Raw genomic sequence first — 25,010 nt, forward strand, 5'->3', positions numbered from 1 at the left:
TATCTTTTCCAACCATAACGCTATGAGACTAGATATCAAATACACGAAAAAATCTGTAAAATATACAAACACATGGAGGCTAAACAATACCACTACTAAATAACCAGAGATCACTGAAGAACTCAAAGAGGTAATCAAAAAATACCTAGAAACAAATGACAATGAAAATACGATAACCCAAAACCTATGGGATGGAGCAAAAGCAGTTCTAACTAAGAGGGAAGTTTATGGCAATACAATCCTACCTCAAGAAACAAGAAAAATCTCAAACAACCTAACTTTACACCTAAAGCAATTAGAGAAAGAACAAAAAAAACCCCAAAGTCAGCAGAAGGAAAAAAGTCATAAAGATCATATCAGAAATAAAGGAAACAATAGCAAAGATCAATAAAACTAAAAGCTGGTTCTTTGAGAAGATAAACAAAATTGATAAACCATTAGCCAGACTCATCAAGAAAAAAAGGGAGAAGACTCAGATCAACAGAATTAGAAATGAAAAAGGAGTGGTAACAACCGACACTGCAGAAATACAAAGAAAGGATCATGAGAAATCACTACAAGCAACTATATGCCAATAAAATGGACAACCTGGAAGAAATGGACAAATTCTTAGAAAAGCACAACCTTCCAAGACTGAACCAGGAAGAAATAGAAAATATAAACCAATCACAAGCACCGAAATTGAAAGTGTGATTAAAAATCTTCCAACAGGGCTTCCCTGGTGGCGCAGTGGTTGATAGTCCGCCTGCTGATGCAGGGGACACAGGTTCATGCCCCGGTCCGGGAAGATCCCACATGCCACGGAGCGGCTGGGCCCGTGAGCCATGGCCACTAAGCCTGCGTGTCCGGAGCCTGTGCTCCACAATGGGAGAGGCCACAACAGTGAGAGGCCCGTGTACCACAAAAAAAAAAAAAAAAATCTTCCAACAAACAAAAGTCCAGGACCAGATGGCTTCACAGGTGAATTCTATCAAACATTTAGTGAAGAGCTAACACCTATCCTTCTCAAACTCTTCCAAAGTATAGCAGAGGGAGGAACACTTCCAAACTCATTCTATGAGGGCACCATCACCCTGATACCAAAACCAGACAAAGATGTCACACACAAAAAAACTACAGGTTGATATCTCTGGTGAACACTGATGCAAAAATCCTCAACAAAATACTAGCAAACAGAATCCAACAGCACATTAAAAGGATCATACACCATGATCAAGTGGGACTTATCCCAGGGATGCAAGGATTCTTCCATATACGTAAATCAATCAATGTGATAAACCATATTAACAAATTGAAGAATAAAAATTATATGATCATCTCAAGAGATGCAGAAAAAGCATTTGACAAAATTCAACACCCATTTATGATTAAAAACTCTCCAGAGAGTAGACATAGAGGGAACCTAAGTCAACATATTAAAGGCCATATATGACAAACCCACATCCAACATCATTCTCAATGGTGAAAAACTGAAACCATTTCCTCTAAGATCAGTTACAAGACAAAGCTGCCTACTCTAACCACTATTCAACATAGTTTTGGAAGTTTTAGCCACAGCAATCAGAGAAGAAAAGGAAATAAAAGGAATCCGAATCAGAAAAGAAGAAGTAAAACTGTCACTGTTTGCAGATGACATGACACTTTACATAGAGAATCCTAAAGATGCTACCAGAAAACTACTAGAGCTAATCAATGAATCTGGTAGAGTAGCAGGAACCAAAATTAATGCACAGAAATCTCTTGCATTCCTATATACTAATGACGAAAAATCTGAAAGAGAAATTAAGGAAACACTCCCATTTACCACCGCAACAAAAAGAATAAAAAACCTAGGTATAAACCTACCTAATGAGACAAAAAACCTGTATGCAGAAAACTATAAGATACTGATGATAGAAATTAAAGATGATACCAACAGATGGAGAGATATACCATGTTCTTGGATTGGAAGAATCAACATTGTGAAAATGACTGTACTACCCAAAGCAATCTACAGATTCAATGCAATCCCTATCAAACTACCAATGGCATTTTTCACAGAACTAGAACAAAAAATTTCAGAATTTGTATGGAAACACAAAAGACCCCAAATAGCCAAAGCAGTCTTGAGAACGAAAAATGGAGCTGGAGGAATAAGGCTCCGTGACTTCAGACTATACAACAAAGCTACAGTAATCAAGACAGTATGGTACTGGCACAAAAACAGAAATATGGATCAATGGAACAGCATAGATAGCCCAAAGATAAATCCATTCACATATGGTCACCTTACCTTTGATAAGGGAGGCAAGAACATACAATGGAGAAAAGGCACCCTCTTTAATAGTGGTGTTGGGAATAATGGACAGCTACATGTAAAAGAACGAAATTAGAACACTTCCTAACATCATACACAAAAATACACTCAAAATGGATTAAAGACCTAAATGTAAGGACAAACACTATCAAACTCTTAGAGGAAAACATAGGCAGAACACTCTATGACATAAATCACAGCAGGATCCTTTCTGATCCACCTCCTGGAGAAATGGAAATAAAAACAAAAATAAACAAATGGGACCTAATGAAACTTAAGAGTTTTTGCACAGCAAAGGAAACTATAAACAAGAGGAAAAGACAACCCTCAGAATGGGAGAAAATATTTGTAAACGAAGCAACTGACAAAGCATTAATCTCCAAAATATACAAGCAGCTCATGAAGCTCAATATTAAAAAAACAGACAACCCAATCCAAAAATGGGCAAAAGACCTAAATAGACATTTCTCCAAAGAAGATATATAGACTACCAACAAACACATGAAAGGATGCTCAACATGACTAATCATTAGAGAAATGCAAATCAAAACTACAATGAGGTATCACCTCACACCTGTCACAGTGGCCATCATCAAAAAATCTACAAACAATAAATGCTGGAGGGGGTATGAAGAAAAGGGAACCCTCCTGCACTGTTGGTGGGACTGTAAATTGATACAGCCACTATGGAAAACGGTATGGAGGGCTCCTTAAAACACTGAAAATATAACTCATATGACGCAGCATCCCACTATTGGGCACATACCCTGAAAACCATAATTCAAAAAGAGTCACGTGCCACAATGTTCATTGCAGCTCTATCTACAATAGCCAGAATATGAAAGCAACCTAAGTGTCCACCGAGAGATGAATGGATAAAGAAGATGTGGCACATATATACAATGGAATATTACTCAGCCATAAAAAGAAATGAAACTGAGTTATTTGTAGTGAGGTGGATGAACCTAGAGACTGTCATACAGAGTGAAGTAAGTCAGAAAGAGAAAAAACAAATACTGTATACTAACACATATATATGGAATCTTAAAAAAAAAAAAAATGTTCTGAAGAACCTAGGAGCAGGATAGGAATAAAGACGCAGATGTAGAGAATGGACTTGAGGACACGGGGAGGGGGAAGGGTAAGCTGGGATAAAGTGAGAGAGTATCACTGACATATATACACTACCAAATGTAAAATAGATAGCTAGTGGCAAGCAGCTGCCCAGCACAGGGAGATCAGCTCAGTGCTTTGCAACCACCTAGAGGGGTGGGATAGGGAGGGTGGGAGGGAGATGCAAGAGGGAGAGGATGTGGTGATATACATATGCATATAGCTGATTCACTTTGTTATACAGCAGAAACTAACACAACACTGTAAAGCAATTATACTCCAATAAAGATGTTAAAAAAAAAAAGTTGAAGCTGGATGAGGGGTACATGAAGGTTCATTATACCATTCTGTCTAGTTTTATATGTGTTTGAAATTTCCATAGGAGAATGGAAAAGCAATTATTTGCCTTCGGAAACCAGAGGAATAATATCTAAGTATATCGATGATGAGAAGTAATTTTTAATACTAACTTAAAGCTCTTACTTTTATTCTTTTCTCTGATCAGCTATGTTTCATATATAACTTTAAAGCCCTCAATGAATTTATACTGTGGGAAACCTTAGGTGGGCTGCCTAGAAAAAAAATGGATTAACGATTTGCACAAATGGGCAGGGAATGCTCACTGTTACATATACAAACTGTTTGCAACTGTTTTAAAGACTGTACTATAGATAAGCAACATTAGCTTCTGCTTTTAACCGTCTGGGTTGGAGGTTTAAGATGCTATGTAAAAATTCCTATCTAATTATTAAAAATGAAACCTCTATTAGGCAACATCTAGCCAATTTCCAATATTTAATTGTCCTGTACAGTAGATATTTATTCTTTCCTATATTTTTTCCTGAAAACGAATCTGAATTTGTAAGGTTTTACTGTTTATAATCCCTATGGAAAACTGGAAAATTTCTAGATATCCCCATAAGTGAATTTGTGTCTTGAAAAATAAAACAGACGAATAATGAAAAACAAACAAAAGAGCAAATTAAAAAATCTTCCCCAGAAAGTCCTTTTGCAAGGGTTTGAAACACCTGTGCTCAGATATTAGACTTCTTTGAGGATATCGTTTCCATTTTTAGGTCTAGAAACAGGACAGGGTCATCTGAATTAGAAGACAGCAAATGTGAACATGAGTGAACCAATCTGAAAATTATCCAAAGTTACTAGATCGAAGTCGAATTCACAGGAAATTACACAGGAACTAATTTGAAACATATTTTTAAAATTTATTCTTTTAATGAGCCGTCAGCTTCACCAGTCACAAACAGATTGTCTCTTCAGTAATGACTTAATTTCCCCAGTCTCTAACCAGATAGTCCTACAGGAAGTAATTATACAATGATTGCGTTTCCTAGAAGGTATTAGAGACAATTACCAGCCAATTTAAGTATCAATGCACCAAATGTAACCACAGTCCAACTTGCTAAATTCAAAAGAATTCAGAGTTAAAAACTGTATTTAGTGGAATCTGCAAATCTACACTGGTTTTAGATGGAGGTATCCATCTAAAAAGGATTGGTTTGGAGACACTGATGTAAAATGTTATCGGAGAGTCCATGGAAACTTTAGGTAGGCTTGTTCTGTTAGAATTATAAATAATAACAACATAAATGGATGATCATTCATGATCTGTGAACTACTGAATTCATGGCTTAGGCTTTTGGGAATACAAACATAGCAAATAACCTGGCTAGGCCCAATCAATTAACTTACCAGTGTCATCATCAAAGTCAGACAAGACTGACTCAATTCCATCCTCACTGCTTGCTGACTGCTCCTGAAGTCTTCGGGGCAAGCTAGCAAGTCGCCCACTAAGGAATATTGGCTTCAAGGGCATTTTGTAGATTTTAGCCAACAACTAAATTAAAAATACCAAATTGCAATTATAAATTGGAAAAAGCTGCACTCTATTAAATGACAACAAAACTATATACCGGGAGAGAAGGTGGAGAGAAAACCAGAAAAGCTCCCACTGCAGCAAAGTTTTAAATTTGCCTGTGATTTGGATTCATAAGGCAGTCCACAAGAGGCATTTATCCCATGAAGCAGCTGAAACAGCATTCAGTGGCAACAAAAAGGTAGAGGAAAAGATTCTGTGGATACCTTTTCAGCATCTTAATTGCATACGAGTTTTATAGACTTTTATAAACCTGTGAAGGGAACCATAAACGTGTCAAGAATTTTTGCCTAAGAGAAAAGTGTTCTATGGGGATCACTGGGAAGACAGTCTGTAGGCAAATGAGATACCAGATTCTGACTTCCCTTCCCCTGACTCAACATCAAGGAAATGGGGGTGGGGGGAGGGCACATGGGGGATGGAGGAATCCAAGGGCAGGGTGGGTGCGATGAAGGCATGAGAAGCGGAGCTAATAGGCTGCTCGGGCTCTTTACTCCACTCTCACTGCTACAGCCCAGACCGCCGGAATCTGTTACTGGGACAGACTCCCAAGGAGCCTTGTACCTTCACGAATTAGAACTGTGCCTGCTGTGGCCCCACTGTTTCAGAAATTAGGGAAACAGCTGGGAGTGAGACAGACAGAAATCCTGCCCTGTGCATCTTACAGACATACTCCTTTCACAAATAATAAATAAAATTTGACAGAAACGTTATAGGAAAAATTAGGCAGTCCTAGAACGAGCGACCTAGGTGTGTGGGGAATGCTGGCAGGGAGTTGGTAGATACCTAAGCCCTGGTCTCTCTGAGGAGATGATGTTTCAGATGAGATCTGGACAATAAGGCGTGTCATACAGAGATCTGAGGAGAGAAAATTCCAGGCAGAGGGAACAGCAACAGCCCTGAGCAGTAAAAAGCAGGGTGTGTCTGAGGGACAGAAAGGGAGTGTGGTGAGCACAGTGAGTGAGGGGCAAGGAGCTGAGGGGGGAAAGGGAGCGGGGTCAGGTCATGTGGGCCTTGTGGAAGCAGCTGGAGGAGGAAATCAGGGCTGTGCATCCTTTCTAAAGCCCTGGGACTTAATGCTATTGATGCTATCACCAAGGGAGAGTGAGGAACAGACAGACAAGAGGACGCCAGGGACACAACCTTAGAAGACAGGAGAAGAGCTACGGAGAGGGGGTGTCACCGACGCCTAGGGAGAAAGGGCTTTGAGAAGGGAGCATCATCTTGTCCCATGGGCGTGTGACACGGTAACGACAGAGAGTCGCTGGACTTAGCATAAGGAAGGTCACTGTTCATACTGATAAATGATGTTTCATTGGATTTTTTTTTACTAGATCTTGACTGCATACTTTTTAAAATGTCTCTTTTCACTGTGTGCAGCCCACTGTCCACGCTTTCGTACCATCGGAAGGATTTCTATATCTGACACAGATATAGAGATTATGGTAGTTCATGTATCGGAGTATGAATGAGAAGTTTCAGAGATCTCAAAACCCAATTGTGTGTTTTAGTACATTTTCATTACTTTCTTTCTCTCCTTTGTAGAAGCGGGGGGACAAAACTTTATACTCCAAAACTAAGCCCCAATCTCCTCAGAGACAGCAGAAAGCACTTCACTTAGGCATCCACAAAATACCTCCATGCATGTTTTGTAAGCATCTTCTGAGGTGGGTTTCAGGGCCTGCGTACCTGAGAACAGCGCCTGAGGTAATCCAGGGCAGGGAGGCACAGGTCTGGGGACGTGGCTCCGGATCCTGGGACACAGTCTCCGATTTCTTTACAGTCCACCTCCCCTGGAGGCAGCAGGGGAGACAGAGACAAATATTGTTTATCCCCTTATAACAGAAGACCTACTTAGTCATACAGCATGCGTTCCCCAAATGTCTACTAACGTAGAAAAGAAAGGAAAAATTACTCCAAATTGTACAACCCTTTCAGTCAAATTTCCCCCTACATGTGTACATGTTAAACACATTTGGGATCACACTGTACATCTTACCTTGTTGAAATTATTCTGTTCCGTAACTCCCCTTTTCACTAAACAATGACCACTTTTTCCATATCCTGCAACAGTACTTTCAGTGGCTGGATGGTGGTTTTTTGTACCTGGACACACTGCAATTTTTCTAATTCACTTCCCTGGGCCCTGCTGTTGATGGTGCGACTCTGAAGCTTTGATGACAGGATGATCCTGGAGACCAGACATGTGCTGGGCAGAAAGGAAGCACTAGGCCTCTCTCTGTTTGGAAAAGGACCTCCTTTGTTGCCAGCGTTCAGCACTAAACAGTGATGATAAAGGAAGACTCTGGGAAGATCTGAGACATCTGGGGTTTGGGGATGGAGACTACTAAACTGAACTGAAATGACTTCTATTTTGTGTGTATATATCTAGAAATTTAACAGATCTGTAGAGGGCATCTAGATAGTCTACAGGCGCACAGTAGGTGGAAATTATCATTTTTCTTCTCATGTACGAGTCTACTTCTACACTTTTAATAAAAGTATTCCGCAGTACTGTAATTGTTTCTGTCTACAACTGTAGCAACTGGCACCCTTCCCTGTGGGTAAACAGACATAATTACTAGGTATTAGTTAAAATTTAGCAGACAAAGAGGCATGTTTCTCCTTAAGAAAGAAAAGATAACCATTTGTATATTTTAGATCAGGGACTGGTAAACTTTTTCTTATACAGGGCCAGACAGTAAATATTTTAGGCTTTGCAGGTCACACTCTCTTTGTTGTAACTTCTCAACTCTGTCACTATAGCACAAAAACAACCACAGACAAATGACCAGGGCTGTGTTCCAATAAAACTTGATTTCTAAAAACTCTTGAATGGGTGGGATTGGCCTGTGGGCCATAGTTTGCCAACCCCTAGTTCAGATTAACACACCTTACAGTATAAAAACACAGAGCAGTTCAAATTCATGTCGACATAACCAAGTGGGAATAAAAAATAAATCCATTTCCTATCCTGTTAATCACAGTGTTCCAAGTTTTTTACGGAGGCTGCTGTGTCACACATCAAAGTCTGTGCACGGGGTGGCCCCTGGAGGCAGGCAGGACACAGCCAGCGTGGCTGTACTGGGGCCTCGGATGTGCCCACTGACCGCAAGCCACAGACAAGTAACTCCACCTTATAATTCACAGAAAAAAATGGAATCTTTCTGTTTTAAATCTCCTCAGGTGTGCACTGATAATTCTGCATCTCCATTTTCAGGCCCCAGCTCCCTCGCTGAGATAAGATCTCAAACTTCTAACATTTCTACCGTGAAAATTTCTAACATCTCCACTTGAATATTTCACAGAAACTCAACATGTCCCAGTGTCCAAAGATAGAATTCATTATTGTTCCACTCCTCCACTCCTTTTGGATATCCTAATTCTGGGAAACGTCAGTCCTGGCAAGGAACTTGGGGAGTCAACCTCAGCCCCACCCTCCCTTACGCCCGTCAGAGCGGTCCAAGCCCTCCGGACCCCATCTCTACAATATCCTGACCTCCATCCTCTCTGTTCTCTCCCAAACTCCTGCACACTGGTCTCTACCTGTAGCCTCTTGTCCTTAACCCACAGGGACACGTGCCTGCCAGTTTAGTTTCTAATGTCACATGTGATACACCACTCGGTGGCTTCAAAACCTTCCCTGCACATTCTCGATTTCCTGGTGTGGCATTCAGGGCCCTTTAGAGCCTGGCCCCTTCCTCTGTTTCCATCTCATCACCCAGGATCCCTCCCTTTGTGGTACCTCCAACGTACCCCACTTTTAGAAAAGTAAACCTACAGCAGCTCACACCGCAAAATTCAAATGTCACTTTCCCTTTGAAGTCTGCATGGCCCTACTACCAAGCACCCCGTCTCAGCTGCTTGCTCATTTCAGCTTAAATAGCTTTTTTTTTTTTTCCTAGCCTCTATGAAAATATTCATCTTCCTGAACTGTGACTATTGATTTGTGTGTCCGTTTCCCAGAAGAGGCTGTGAGCCTCTCACAGGCAGGAAGCATGTTATATTCATCTGTGTATACCCATAGCATGTACAGGTCACCATGCCCCCGTAGCAGGCCCTCAACTGTTCACCAAACAATAGAATACCAATAATAATGGTTCTTAAATAAATAATGGAAAATACGTATGTTGGTCTCTGCCTCTGGCTCCTGGCACAGAGCTCCTAAAACCCTAATTTCCTACATGATAAGACTACTAGGCTTCTTTTGTTCTAATATTTGATCTTCAACTCTAGTTCCTGATACAGAGCTCCTAAATCCCTTGGAATTTCCTGGGTGATAGAGTCTTTTGTTCTAGTGAGGCAAAGCTTGGTAAGCTCCTGGACGGGGGCTGGTCACCAGAAAGACCATAGGAAGAAGAGGGGGGGTTGGAAATTGAGTTAATGATTGATCATGGCTACATGCTGAAGCCTCCATAAGAAATCCCCAGAGTATGGCCTTCAGAGAGCTTCTGGGTTGATGAACACATCTACATGCTGGGAGGAGGGTGTACCCCAACTCCATGAGGGCAGGAGCTCCTGAGCTTGGGACCCTCCTGGACCTCAACTTATATAACCTCTCGACCTGGCTGTTCATCTGTATCCTTTATCATATCTATTACTATATAATACGCTGATAAAGGTAAGCATTTCCCTGAGTTCTGTGAGCTGTTCTAATGTCATTTGAAATGGCGGGGGGCAGTCTCATAGGACCGAGCCCTTCACCTGTGGGGTCTGCTGGTCTAACTCTGGTTGGGGTCAGAACTGATATGACAATAGGACACCCAGCTGGCATCACAGAGAACTGCTTGGTGTGGGAACAAAGCCCACACATCTGGTGTCAGAACTCTTGTGAGTGAGGTAGTAGTTGAGAGAGTATAGGAGAAATACAGGAGGAAAGTTTTTTCTAAACAAGGACTGAATTTTTTACTATCTAAGACAGAGATCCATTACTTTAAGGTATTCTTATGATTAAGATACTAAACTGTTTGGCTTCTGTTTAGTGTAGAGCAGAGTTTAAAAAGAATAAAATCTTACTCTGTCTTTCAAAAGAAACCTTCCTCTGAAGCCCAGTCTGTAAAGTGGTAAGTGAGGGGCTTTCATGGTTGCCCCTCAGCTCAGCCCTCTATTTCCCAGGGTATACAGAAGCATAGAATGGGTGTATGTAAGAACAGAATATAACAAGGATGGTCTGTGGATCAGACCTGTGGCCTCCAGCCTCTGTCTTGAAACTTGCATTGCACTCCTGCTCCAAAATAAGGGGAACATGAATGAAGTCACCTAGCTTCTCTGTGTCCTATTTTCTTTTACAAAGAAATTGTTGGTTATTTTGCAAGAATACAAAAGAATATTATGAACCTTATATTTTCTTTTTTTAAAAGAAGGCTACAGGTCTCAGAGCACACCAGGGTGAAAATCTCAAAACGTAAAGACTTAAGTTCCTTTTAAACGTTGGGTTTAACTAACTGCTACTCCCTTCCATTTCACCCCAGATAAACACGTGTTATACAAACATCTGATCCAGCAGGTAATGCTGTAGAGCAAGACTCTACTGTGTTAAAGTATTTCTAAACTAAGCACAAAATCAGCTAGGTAGTTCCTAAAACACACAAAGTCTCAAAGAAGGGTGACTTCTACACCTTCAAAACACGTTTTGTAATCAGTAAGGTCTGGGGGAAGGCATTCTTAATTTTTGCTTAAGAGCTGGGAACTCAAACTCTACTTAGGCTAAGAGACTAATTAATAGACTTCTAATTATATGACACTGAGGACAGTAGTTTCCTGTATGAGGGTAATTATCGAACATAATATTGAATATTTTAAGATTCAAACAGAAGTTGGAGTAAAATACTATATGAAGACATGCTTCATTATAAAATGATTCCATGAACACAATGAAAAGTATCAACCCTGGACAGAATCCAAGCTGCGTTTACAGTAAGCTTTGTGCTCCTGAGCGCATAGCATAGCGCCATCTGCTTCCGTACCAGGATGCTGGCTTACTTGCTGCAGCCAGTTCACACACAGCCATCCAGGAGAGGGTCCCCAGATGTCAGGAGGCAGGAAAGGAGGCTCCACTTACCCAGTCCTTTGACAAACTTCATAAGGCACATGATGTAACTAGTGGCCGCGTTAGCGAAGACCTGGATGTTGTCGGTATTGAGAAAAGCTTCAAATACATCAAACACCGGAGCCTGGCCTTTTCCTGAGGGAGGAAGATTACAGAGTTCTAAGAAAGTTAAGTCTCTATCCTTCAGGTTGCCCATACTCCCAGCACCTTCCACAGAGCCTTAAAAAAGGTCTGTTGGAGAAAAGCCTGGGCCTTTTGACTGGATAACTGGCTTGGCTCCCATGCTGTCCTTCTCAGCTTGGCCTGCAGAGGGAACTGTAGGAAGGCTATGAAGAGAGCTCAGTAGAGGGACGAGGGCAAAGCCGGCTGAACACAGGGCTGAGGCAATGGGTAGGTCTACATAGGGCAATTAAATATGTGGTCTTTTGGAATTCTCCTCCACACGTAATTATAGGGAAGGGAAGGTTTAGATAACCCCCTGATGGCATACACTAAGTTATTCATACCTGAGCCGAAAAGAGTTAACATAGAAGGCTTAAGGCTGCTATCCTCAGAAAGGCCTGCTTGCACAGTGGGCCCTTGGCTGGAGTCTGGGAAGCCGGCTCTCAGAATATTCCCAAGCAACAGTTAACTGGATGGTTCACTGTGACTGGATGGTTGGTGCAAACAGCGTGGTTTAATCTGAACCCCTGCTTTTTTTCAGGGAGTATGGATTTTGGAATATGCTAGGCAGAGGGTACCTAAGTGACCAGCCCTTAGCTGGGTCTCTAGTGGGCTTCCCTGGGCAGTAAGATCTACACACTGCCCTATGGTCATACATGTTGCTGCATTTTCCCTGTTGGAGGAAGAGTGTGCTCTGTGGGACCCCTTCATGGGATGGTGAGAGTTCAGGGAAGCCTGTGCAGGGATTCTGTGTTTTCCCCTTACGATCTGGCTTGTCCTTACTATGTTGCCATGATAAATCTTGGCTGTTAGCCATGTAATAAATCTGAGCTATGTAATAAATCTTGGCCTAACTACAGGCTGAGTCCCATGAGTCCTTCTGATGGGTCTCTAAGGGCAGGGGTAGTCTTCGGGACCCCTGACACAACACCTCTGGTCACTGGGCCTGCCATATGGCTGCCCATCTATTTCCAGCCAGACCTGATCTCCCTAATTCGAACTCCCTGTTATTTGCATACTTTTTGCTTCTTCCTAGCAAGTGGATAACATTTTTCTTTTGGCTTTATGAAAGAACTCAACACAGATACGTATAAGTGAAACAACATAAGTCTCTCAGCCTTTTGTCCAATCTGTCACTGAGAGCTGGGCCTGATAACACTCAGGGTTCTTGGTCTGCTGGCAGAACTCAGAACTTGTGTTCCTGATACACCAGTTCATTTCCTGATGCTAAAACAGCTGAATGCCAGTCTTCCCTATTATCCAACTTCTTTTTTTTTTTTAATTTACTTATTTTTGGCTGTGTTGGGTCTCCGTTGCTGCTCGGGGGTTTTCTCCAGCCGTGGCGAGCAGGGGCTACTCTTTGCTGAGGTGTACGGGCTTCTCATTGCGGTGGCTTCTGTTGTTGTGGAGCACAGGCTCTAGGCACGCGGGCTTCAGTAGTTGTGGTGCACAGGCTTAGTTGCTCCACGGCATGTGGGATCTTCCCGGACCAGGGTTCGAACCTGTGTCCCCTGCCTTGGCAGGCGGATTCTTAACCACTGTGCCACCAGGGAAGCCCTATCCGACTTCTTTTGATAGCATGAAGCTTGGCATAAAGAACTAATGCTCCATAGCCAGAATCATCCACACGTTCTTCCCACTATCACTACTCCTATTCAACATAGTACCAGAAGTCCTAGCTGGAGCAATTAGGCAAGAGTAGGAATAAAATACCTCCAAATTGGAAAGGAAGAAGTGACATTGCCTCTTTCTGACAATGACATGATCGTGTATACAGAAAGTCTTAAAGATTCCACCGAAAAGATTCCACTCAAAAACCTTAGAGCTAGGGCTTCCCTGGTGGTGCAGTGGTTGAGAGTCCGCCTGCCGATGCAGGGGACACGGGTTCGTGCCCCGGTCCGGGAAGATCCCACATGCCGCGGAGCGGCTGGGCCCGTGAGCCGTGGCCGCTGAGCCTGCGCGTCCGGAGCCTGTGCTCCACAACGGGAGAGGCCACAACAGTAAGAGGCCCGCGTACCGCAAAAAAACAAAAAACAAAAAACAGAACAACAAAACCTTAGAGCTATAATAATTATGGTTTAGAACTAATAAACAAGTTTCAGGATATGAAATCAACACACAGTCTTACCCATGGAGTAGTCACCAACCAGGTACTCCTTCACCTCAGACTTGTCCCCACTGTGCACTGTTTCCAGGGCACTGAACAAGGGCCTCCAGCCCGACTGGATCTGGGTGGAACACACTTCAACCAGCTCACCGATGGATGTGACGACCTGCAGAGGCAAAGGAGGTGGCATTTAACACCTTTTCCTTCAAAGAAGCAGGCGAATTTCTGGGAAGAATGATGTGCTTCTCTGCTCCCTATTTCTGGGTTAAATTTAGTGAAGGATAAAAATCAGAACCTAGAAAAACTCACTGAAAAGTCTTCTAAATAAGCAGCCGTATCACATTAATATGCATTTTACTAATGACTAGTGTTGCTAAAACTTTTCACAAGCCATTTGTAAATATTTTGGTGTTTCTGAAGTTAGGTTTTTGTCTTCTCATTATTGTCTTTTTTATTGAGTTATTAAGAGTTCTTTGTGCATTCTAAGTGTAAGCCCTTCCTGAGATATATGATTTGCAAATTTTTTTTTTCACAGCTTTGGGCTTCTCTTTTTTTTTTTTTTTGGTACGCGGGCCTCTCTCTGCTGTGGCCTCTCCCGTTGCGGAGCACAGGCTCCGGACGCGCAGGCCCAGCCGCTCCGCGGCATGTGGGATCTTCCCGGACCGGGGCGCGAACCCGAGTCCCCTGCATCGGCAGACGGACTCTCAACCGCTGCGCCACCAGGGAAGCCCCCAGGGCTTCTCTTTTTTATATGGTGTCTTTTGAAGAGCAAAAGTTTTAAATTTTGATGAAGTCCAAATCATCAATTTTTTTCTTTTTATGGATCCTGTTGGTGTAATTTCTAAAGAATCTTTGCATAACCCAAGGCCTCAAAGATGGTCTCCTATGCTTTCTTGTAGAAACATTTATAGTTTTCGCTCTTATTTAAGCCTATGACCCATTTTGAGTTATTTTTTGTGCATGGTAAGAGGAAGGGTGTAAGTTCATTTTAATTGTATATGTTCAAAGCACCATTTGCTAAAAGTAATATCCTGTCTCTCTACTGAATTGCAATGACATCTTTGTCAAAAATTGACCATACATGTGAGAATTTATTTCTATACTTTCTTCAGTTCCACTGATCTATAGGTCTACCCTTACACCAATACCACACTGGATTGATGACTGAAGTTTTAAAATCGGGTAGTGTAAATTCTCCAAATTCGTTGTTCTTTTTCAAATGTGTTCTCTATTCTAGATCCTTTGAACTTGCATATAAATTTGAGAATCATCGTCCCAATTTCTTCAAAAAAGTCTGCTGATATTTTGATAGGAATTGCACTGGATCTATGTATCAACTTGTGGAAATCTGCCATTTAAGAAATACTGTCTTTCAAGCCATGAACGTAGCATAGCTCATGATTTATTGGAATATTCTTTATTTTTTTCTCAGCAATGTTTTGTAGCTTTCAGTGTACAGGTATTTCCCATCTTTTACTAAATTTATTCCTAAATATTTTGTTTTCAATGCTCTTGTGAATGGAATTGTTCTCTTAATTTCAATTTTTGATAGCTTACATCTTGAATATAGGAATTCAATTGATTTTAATACATTGTTTTTGTATCCGGGCAACCTTGCTAAACTCACTATTTTTTTTTTTTTTTAATTTTATCTTTTTGGCTGTGCCGCATGGCATGTGGGATCCTAGTTCCCTGGCCAGGGATTGAACCTGCACCCTCTGCATTGGAAGTGTGGAGTCTTAACCACTGGACTGCCAGGGAAGTCCCGAAACTCACTATTAATTCTAGTAACTTTTAAAATAAATTCCTTAGGATTTTCTACGTATAAGACCATGTTGTCTATGAACTAAGACAGTTTTACTTTTCAAAATTGGATGCCTTTAATTTTTTGGTACAGTGAGTAAAAGTCATAATGTTGAATAGAACTGGTAAAGATGGAAATCTTTGCCTTGCTCCTAATTATTGGGAAAAAGCATTCAGTCCTTGACCACTGTGTAGTGTTTGATGTAAGATTCTCAAATACTCCCTTTATCCAATTAGGGAACTCCCTTCTATTCCTCATTTCTTGAAAGTTTTTTATTTAAAATGAGTGATGGATTTTGTAAAATGTTTTCTCTGTGTCTGTTAAGATAACCATAGGGTTTCAATCCTTTATTCTACCAATGAGATACATGACATTAATTGAATTTTGAGCTGCTAAACCAATCTTACACTGATTCTTTCTTCTGCCGTCTCAAATCTTGTTGGTAAGCCCATCTAGTGGATTTTTCATTTGTTATTGTCCTTTTCAACTCTAGAATTTGCATTCTTTCAGTTTCCATTTCTCTACTTAGATTCCCTATTTTTGAGTCATTGTCGTCATATTTTCCTTTAATTCTTTGAACCTATTTATGATAGCTGCTTAAAGTCTCTGTCCCCTAATCCAACATCCCAAGCCAGAGCCAGGACCCAGTGAACAGAACCCTCTTCCCACCATGTGCACCAGATTTCTTTGGCTAAATACTTTGTAATTTCTACCACGACGGCATCATTGGTAGAGGTCACCAGCTCTTCTAGATCCTGTGTCTGCTTGTCTTCCCGCCTCCAAATCTGCATTTTGGATATATATCATCCTGGTTTTAGCTTAATCCAACACCTGGTCTCACTCTAAGTCAGTTTCTATTTATTGTTTTTCCCCCAAGTATACATCACGGTTTCTTATTTCTTTGCATATCTCACTTTTTTTTTTGCTGAACATTGGACATTTTAGATAATATATTGTAGCAATGCTGGATTTATTTTTGAGTTTTTATTTATTTATTTATTTGACTAAGTTGCTTGGACTTACACTGTAGAATCTGTCTCTACTCTTCCCATGGCATGAGGCACCAATAATGTCTCTACTCCATTTCTTTATTTTTATTTTTCAGCCTGACTTCCTAGTGCTGTCCCCGTGTCTACATAGGTCAGTTGTCACTTGATGAAGTAGGCAGAGATTCTGCTTAAATACCTTGAGCCTTTAAGGCTTCCACCCTCTGCCAACCAATCTGTGTGTGCAGGCTGGGGAGAATATACAAAGTTCAGCCAGTTCCTAAGTCTCTCTGGTCTTTTACTTTCTGATGGGATCTGTACAGTCTATCCTGTATATGCCCACATTTCCGTCAGCTAGAGATGGATGCATGACGGACTTACCTAGTCCTTCTATGAAATCTCTGGCTTCCAGAGTCCCACGTTACATTTCTTACTGGTTCACCACTGCAGCCTTAGGCTAGCAAAGTTGTAGTATTATTCTATTGCTCATTTCCTAATGAATTCACCACTTTTAGTTGACAGACCAATGGTCTTTTTTCCTCTTCTTCAAACCAAGTCTGTCTCTTAGTGCAGAAATGCTGATTTTCCCAGTCAGCCCCACAGTGGTCAAATTACTATTCTTGCCAACAGCTTGTAAGTGATGACTTCCATCTTCAGTAAGAAGGTCACAGATTCCCACTGTTCTTAACCAAAGTTCTGGCAAGAACTATTTTTCACCATAAATGCTACTCAATTTGTTGTCTGCCCTTGGTCAATCGCAAGAGTCCTGAAATGGCTGCTTTTGACAATTTTTTTCTTTTTGTATACTTGATTTTTGTGGAGAGGATTCACTAACTTCTTCATGCCCCTATAGCCAAAATTCCTCCTGTCCTAAATCTTTCTGAACATTGTTCAGAACTTAATAAGCATAGTTATTTTAAAGTCAGTCTCTGATAACTCCAATATCTGGATTCCTGGTGGGGAGTTAGGGACAGTGTGTCTATTTTTATTATTTTATTTCTGTATTCATGACATTCTATTTCCTAATGAGCCAATTATTTTAGATTGAATGCAGACATTCAGCTTCACCCAATGGCCAATTCCCTCATGGCCAATCCAGTCTCAGAGCTCTGCTTACTTCTTTGGGCTTCCCATTGTTACTTAGTTTTGGGCATCTTAGTATTTTTTACTTTCTTGCCAGTGTGTACATGATATTTAAAATAAAAATTTTTAACCCCTGTTGAACATTTTTAGTAGATTTCAGAGACAGAGAATCTGTCTGTGTTCCTAGCCCACCATCATGCTAGATAAATATGAAGTCTCTCAGACTATACTACAAAGCTACGGTAATCAAGACAGTATGGTACTGGCACAAAAACAGAAAGATAGATCAATGGAATAGGATAGAAAGCCCAGAGATAAACCCACGCACATATGGACACCTTATCTTTGATAAAGGTGGCAGGAAAGTACAGTGGAGAAAGGACAGCCTCTTCAATAAATGGTGCTGGGAAAACTGGACAGGTACATGTAAAAGTATGAGACTAGATCACTCCCTAACACCATACACAAAAATAAGCTCAAAATGGATTAAAGACCTAAATGTAAGGCCAGAGACTATCAAACTCTTAGAGGAAAACATAGGCAGAACACTCTATGACATAAATCATAGCAAGATCCTTTCTGACCCACCTCCTAGAGTAATGGAAATAAAAACAAAAATAAACAAATGGGACCTAATGAAACTTCAAAGCTTTTGCACAGCAAAGGACACCATAAACAAGACCAAAAGACAACCCTCGGAATGGGAGAAAATATTTGCAAATGAAGCAACTGACAAAGGATTAATCTCCAAAATTTACAAGCAGCTCGTGCAGCTCAATAACAAAAAAACAAACAACCCAATCCAAAAATGGGCAGAAGACCTAAATAGACATTTCTCCAAAGAAGATATACAGAATGCCAACAAACACATGAAAGAATGCTCAACATCATTAATCATTAGAGAAATGCAAATCAAAACTACAATGAGATATCATCTCACACCAGTCAGAAAGGCCATCATCAAAAAATCTAGAAACAATAAATGCTGGAGAGGGTGTGGAGAAAACGGAACACTCTTGCACTGCTGCTGGGAATGTGAATTGGTTCAGCCACTATGGAGAACAGTATGGAGGCTCCTTAAAAAACTACAAATAGAATTACCATATGACCCAGCAATCCCACTACTGGGCATATACCCGAGAAAACCAAAATTCAAAGAGTCATGTACCAAAATGTTCGTTGCAGCTCTATTTACAATAGCCCGGAGATGGAAACAACCTAAGTGCCCATCATCGGATGAATGGATAAAGAAGATGTGACACATATATACAATGGAATATTACTCAGCCTTAAAAAGAAACGAAATTGAGCTATTTGTAATGAGATGGATAGACCTAGAATCTGTCATACAGAGTGAAGTAAGTCAGAAAGAAAGAGACAAATACCGTATGCTAACACATATATATGGAATTTAAGGAAAAAAAATGTCATGAAGAACCTAGGGGTAAGACAGGAATGAAGACGCAGACCTACTGGAGAACGGACTTGAGGATATGGGGAGGGGGAAGGGTGAGCTTTGACAGGGCGAGAGAGAGTCATGGACATATACACACTAACAAACGTAGTAGGGTAGATAGCTAGTGGGAAGCAGCCGCATGGCACAGGGATATTAGCTCAGTGCTTTGTGACAGCCTGGAAGGGTGGGATAGGGAGAGTGGGAGGGAGGGAGACGCAAGAGGGAAGACATAGGGGAACATATGTATAACTGATTCACTTTGTTATAAAGCAGAAACTAACACACCATTGTAAAGCAATTATATCCCAATAAAGATGTTAAAAAAAAAAAAAAAATGAAGTCTCTAGCTAGGTTCTTTACCGCCTGTCTCTCCGTAGAGAATATGACAGTTGGTTAAGGGTATAGGCTAGGTATGAGCGTATAGACTATTACAGCTAGATTGCCTGCTTTAAATCCCAGTTCCACCAATCACTAGTCATGAATCCTTAGCTAAATTGCTTTACCTCTTCTTGTCACAGATTCCACATAGGCTTATTGGACGGATTTAATATGCAGCACGCACAGAACAGTCCTGCCAGTGCACTCAACAAGAGCCAGCAGGCTATGGCAATGATGGCAGCACTGCTACCGTGACACACTGACCTGGTCTTGGACATCCTCGTCACACAACTCCAGCTGCATGATACGCTCAAAAGGTCGGAAGAGTGCTTCGTTAAAGTGAAAATGAGGTGGCTCATTCCAGTCGGTGAGAACCTCCGTCAGTATATCATGGATGAAGGAAACTGCCTTCTGAGACACGTGTCTTTCCTTATGGCAAGCAGCCTGCAAAATTCAGAGAGTCAAACACCCTCAGGACTTCAAGCAACTAAGAATCTGGTTTCTGAAGGTCTTCCTAACACACCTGATCGTAGGGAGGTGGAAGCAGCAATTCTGCTAAAGTAAAAGATTTCAAGGGATAAGTATCAATGAACAGCGCACTAAACTGCATTTTAAATAATTTAACCAACTGACCAGACACATCTCCAATTTCACTTTGAAGTTTCTGGAAAAATAAGAGTTTCTAATAATTTCTTCTTCTTTTTTCCTGTAACGTGACTGTTTTCTTGGGTGGTAGAGAACATGCTGACTAAAGACACCGGAACCTAGTCTGGAAACCACCCATGGTCTCATTGTTAGCCATGCCACAAACATACGAAGATCAGATGCGACATCTGTCCCTCAGGGATGTGGGATGATTGCACCAATACAGCTTTAATTGGCTCACATCTTTGTATCCGTGTCCTTTAGCGGTCCTCTTCCACACCGACCCTGGGCTTGGATGTGTGACTTACTTTGAATAATGGAACAACAGCAAATATTATGTAAGTAGAGAATTGAAAAGCAATTCTGATTTGGGGTTTGCCCTCTTGCTTTCCTTTGGAATCCTAAGAATGCCATGTGACTGAGCCAGGGCTAGTCTGCTGGAGGAGGAGAGACCACACAGAGAGGACCCTCATCACACAGCCCCAGTCTTTGCAGAGGCTGACCACAAGTGAACACATAAGGCCAGCTGAGATTAGCCAAGCCTGGCCCAGACTAGAAGAGCTGCACAGCTCAGCTCGAATTTCTGACCCAGAGAATCGTAACCTAAATAAACAGTTATTGTTTTAAGTCACTAGGTCTGGGGGGTGGTTTATTATAGTATAATACAAACTGATATATTGTTTCTCCATAACTATTTTTTACCCCCTTACTAGAATGTTCTCAGGTTAGTAAATTTATTTCCCCCAAATACTTTATTTTATGACATAGCTCTACCAAGTAAGTGCTAAAGGACTATTTGGAATAGTTACCACTGTGAAACAGGGCAACAATTTCCCCATCAACTTAGAAGTAGCCAGTCATCATGTATCGAGATGCTTAGATGGAGTTACCATATAATTTATCATATGGACTGCTTTCTTTTGGAGAGTCAAAGGGGTCCTAGTTAATTTTGTTGGGAAAACCAGGATTTATGGTTCCCCTACTTAGAAGGCACTGCCTAGAATATGTTTAGCTATTAGAAAAGAGCGCCTGGCAGGAACAAAAGACATTGTTATATTCACGTATAAAAGTGAAACTCCAGACTTAGGTTGATAGCAGACCATGAAGTATAAGAAAACGGCAGTGTGAGGTGTCTAGGTGAGTCACATAGTTTTAAAGATAGAGGGTCAGAGTGACACCAGGGCAGCGCTGCCCTTTGCGGCAATTCTTTAGGTGCCATAAGGTATAATCAGAGAACAATGATGCTTACGACCAGGTGATGGGAACCTTACTGCTGTGGCCACAGTGCCCTTTGCCCCATGCTGACTGGAGAGCCCTGTGCTGGCTCTGCTGCAGGAGGCCCCTGGGCCGCCCACTTTCCAGGTGCTCACCTCCACCAGGTGTGGCGCCACAAGACTCCAGCAGCGCATCACGTGGAACAGGGGCCTCGCTTTGCTCTGCACAATCCTCAGCATGGCGTCCCCCAGGCGGAACAGGTGGAGGGCACTTTTTCGGTCTTGGGTGGATTTCACTTCTCCTACAGGAAGGTAAGACCATGAAAGCCATCAATCCAAAACTCAGAAATAGTTTGACCTGTTCAAGCATGGAGAGAGGATGAAAATCAAAGAGCCATACTCAGATCAGTGGGATTATTCGGTATGAATTTACCAAGACAGGACGGGAGCCTGGATTCAAGAAAGAACAGGAGATTCACTTAACAAAGCCAGGGCCCACCTCTCCTGTTCACTGTAGCATCCCTGACATTTACACGTGTCAGGCAAACAATGCTTGTTGATAAGGAGGAATGATGTCGTGGTTAAGTAGAAGGGCCAGGGAATCGGCTGCCTAGGCCCAAATCCTGGCTCCATCATGTAGTAGGTGGGTTACGATGGACCAGAAGTTTACCTCTCTAATCCACGGTTTCTCATTGTAAAAGTGGGGATGAGAGTACCTACTTCTTAAAGTTTCTTCAAGGATGAAATGTAATAATGCTCATAACGTACTTAGCACAGGGCCTGGCACAGACTACTTGCCCCACACACTTAGTTATACTGTTACTGTTGTTATCGTCCCCATCCTTTACCGCCACCATCCACGTGGTCAATGCTTAAGGGTACCTCTGAAGCCCTTGCCAAGCAGGTCAGGCCCCTTTGCACCCAATAACATGCGATCTAACCTCTGTCTTGCTTCCGTACAATCCTTGCCTACTCGGACCTCTTGCTACTTCTCTGCCACTGTCACCTTAGTCTCCTCCATTCTCTTTCTGCCCACGTGTTCCTGCTTCTCCCATACACATACAAAATACTGATCACGATCAGCCTCTTCCAACCAGCATGTGCCTTTCTAAGTCGTCTTGCCGTATCAGACAAACTTCAAGATGACAGTACCAAAATTCAGTGACATTTACTGATTGTTTACTCTGCATCAGACATTGTGTTGGCTCTTCGTGTCTTTAATCACTCTTATTTTTATTGAAGTATAGTCGATATACGATGTGTTAATTTCTGCTGTACAGCAAAGTGATTGAGTTATACACATATATACATTCTTTTTTATATTCTTCTCCATTATGAATTATCGTAGGATACTGAATATAGTTCCCTGTGCTATACGGTAGTACTTTGCTCTTTATCCATCCTGTATATAATAGTTTGCATCTGCTAATCCCAAACTCCCACTCCATCCCTCTCCCACCGCTCACCTTGGCAACCACAAGTCTGTTCTCTATGTCTGTAATCACTTTAATTTTAAAAGCAACCCTTAAGAAGTAAATGTAACTACTGCCATGTACAGATTAGAAAACTGAAGATCAGAAGGGTGAACCAACTTGCCTAAAATGACGCAGCTGGTAAGTAGTGACGGCAGCATTTTAACTTGGATCTGATTGATTCCAAAGCCAATGCTTCTTCCCCCTACGTCTGCTGCCTCTTCCTGACCCTCACTGCTCATTGTTTTTTGTAAGCTCGGAGTCTGCTGATTTCTCCATGCAGAAGACTCTGAAAGTGGTCCCTGGGCTCAGAGATGCTCCGGCTGTTGGCTGGATCTGGGAGGTTGGCTTTATATAGCTAAGGTTTTAAAGTCTATTAAAAACTCACGGGAAAGGACTATGGTTCTCAAATTAGAATCTGCAGTAAGAATCAAAATTCCTGATGATGGAAGGAACTCGGAGGTCGTGCACTTCAACCTGCCACCAGTGCGATCCTGGCCCACGGCTCTGTGACTCTGCCATGGGGACAAGGTACTCACTGTTATAGCACAACAACCCTGGCTGCTGATGGACAGCAGAGTTTGTGAGCAACCTGCCACCCACCTGGGATGCCTGGGTGATTCAGTACAACTCTACCCCCTCTTCCACGTGTTGGCCTTCAAGAGGGCCTTCATCTGGCCTCATCCGTGAAGACAGCGATACTGACCCGCCGTTAAAGGGAGATGCCATGAGAGCAGTTTTTCTAAGAGTGGCCTGAGGCTTCTGTCAAGCCTTCCATTTTTCTCTCCCAGGCCCTTCTGAAATTAGAAGCTGCTTCTGCAAGTAGGCTGGACTAAGGCAGGTGTACGCTTTGTGATACGGAGAGGAGTTCCTACCCTCATGTGAAGCTACCTGCACCCTGAGGAGCCACACCGTTTCTACATCACAAGCACAAGATTTAGCAGAACACGGTCCAGCTCCAGCGGCAATACCTGCAACAGGGGTGGCAGCAACATTTCCACTGACAAAGAATGACACCCCACGCAAACCGCCAACCCCCATCCGCCACGGTCGTGCCTCCACACCAGATGACGAATTTTCACTCGAGCCAAGGTGACGGTGTACGGAGGGAAGGTGGGTTCAAGTCTTTAGGCAGGCTGTTGATATCAGAGATCTGGGCTGTTTCCTGCTAACCTCATGGCACAGTTTCTGCCGGGAAAGAATTACCTGGCATTGCCAGTGAGTAATCAACTGTTTCTGTAACGGAATGGAAAAGCTGGGACTGTGATGCTTTCTTCAGCTGGTAAAGAAAACCTCCCAGAGCCATGAGGTTCAACTTATCTGTAGCATCTTCAAAGAGCCTGGATGAAACAAAAAGACTTGTTACTTGGATACAATTCAGCGAAGTCTTTATGGCAGAACGATTACGGTAATTTTCTTAGATGTGATTAATGAAAATGTGTAAACACTGTGAAGAAATGTACAGTATTATATCTGTATTATGTATTATAAATGTATATAAATGTATTATATAATACATTTATATAATAATGTATTATATAAATGTATTACAAATAATACATTTATATAATAAATAAATGTATTATAAATAATGTATTATATAATAATATATTATGTCTCTTATTACTGAGTACAAGTCTATTCTAAGATTCTAACCTGAAGGGCACAGACCATATTTAAAAAAATAATCTTTGTAGCTCCATGGCCTAGCTCAGCTGAGATGGGCACTCATAAAACATTTGGCAAGAAGTTGAAAGATGGCAAAGCATCGTTCCCAGAAACTGAAAAACTGGGAATGGAATTCTTACAATTTCATAAGCTATGTTAAAGAAAAAACGCAGCAAGTTAATCAAGGCTTTTGTTGGGCTACAACTGGCGAGTTTAATGCTGGGCTTGGCTCTGAGGATTCAGAAGCAGAGTAAACTTGATCTGTAAGCCCCCCAGGGGCAGGGACTGACCTTCTTACCCCTCTGACTCATGCACCCAGAGCCCTGGACATGGTGAAGCTCAAGCATGTACTGGAATAATGAACATTCCCTAAGATAAAGGACTTTGCAGGTTCTTTTTGTTTTCCACTCTGTTGGGCATAGACATTTCTAGAAGGAGTTAGGGAGAAGGAGGTAAGCACAGGTAGCAGGGCTTAGAGGAGGCTGAGGCTCACTGGCACTTGGAATGTTGGGATCAAACACCAGTTTATGTGGCACACGAGGAATGAGGCGAGCCAGCCTTCCTCTCCTCTGGGGTCATCCTGATGCCTGCCCTCCAAATCCACGGTGACAGGAGAAGAGGAAGCAGCCCTATGGGGTGCCATGTTCTGGGTAAGGGAGAGTGTCTCCAATAGGAACCGAATA

At 41.9% G+C, this 25,010-nt stretch overlaps 1 protein-coding gene across 1 annotated transcript in view; it reads right to left on the reverse strand.

Moving 5' to 3' along the window:
• Positions 1–25,010, reverse strand: part of ARFGEF3 (ARFGEF family member 3) — a 181,759-nt gene that overhangs the window by 27,809 nt on the left and 128,940 nt on the right. The window contains exons 20-26 of the mRNA XM_032651324.1: positions 23,866–23,999; positions 21,344–21,489; positions 19,593–19,772; positions 13,643–13,787; positions 11,365–11,487; positions 6,993–7,096; positions 5,120–5,264 (exon numbers count right to left, since the gene is read on the reverse strand). Of these exons, the coding sequence (XP_032507215.1) occupies positions 5,120–5,264; positions 6,993–7,096; positions 11,365–11,487; positions 13,643–13,787; positions 19,593–19,772; positions 21,344–21,489; positions 23,866–23,999 (977 nt within the window). The remainder of the gene's footprint in view (positions 1–5,119; positions 5,265–6,992; positions 7,097–11,364; positions 11,488–13,642; positions 13,788–19,592; positions 19,773–21,343; positions 21,490–23,865; positions 24,000–25,010) is intronic.

Source organism: Phocoena sinus, chromosome 12 (genome assembly GCF_008692025.1).
Source record: "Phocoena sinus isolate mPhoSin1 chromosome 12, mPhoSin1.pri, whole genome shotgun sequence".
NCBI classification, from domain to species: domain Eukaryota; kingdom Metazoa; phylum Chordata; class Mammalia; order Artiodactyla; family Phocoenidae; genus Phocoena; species Phocoena sinus.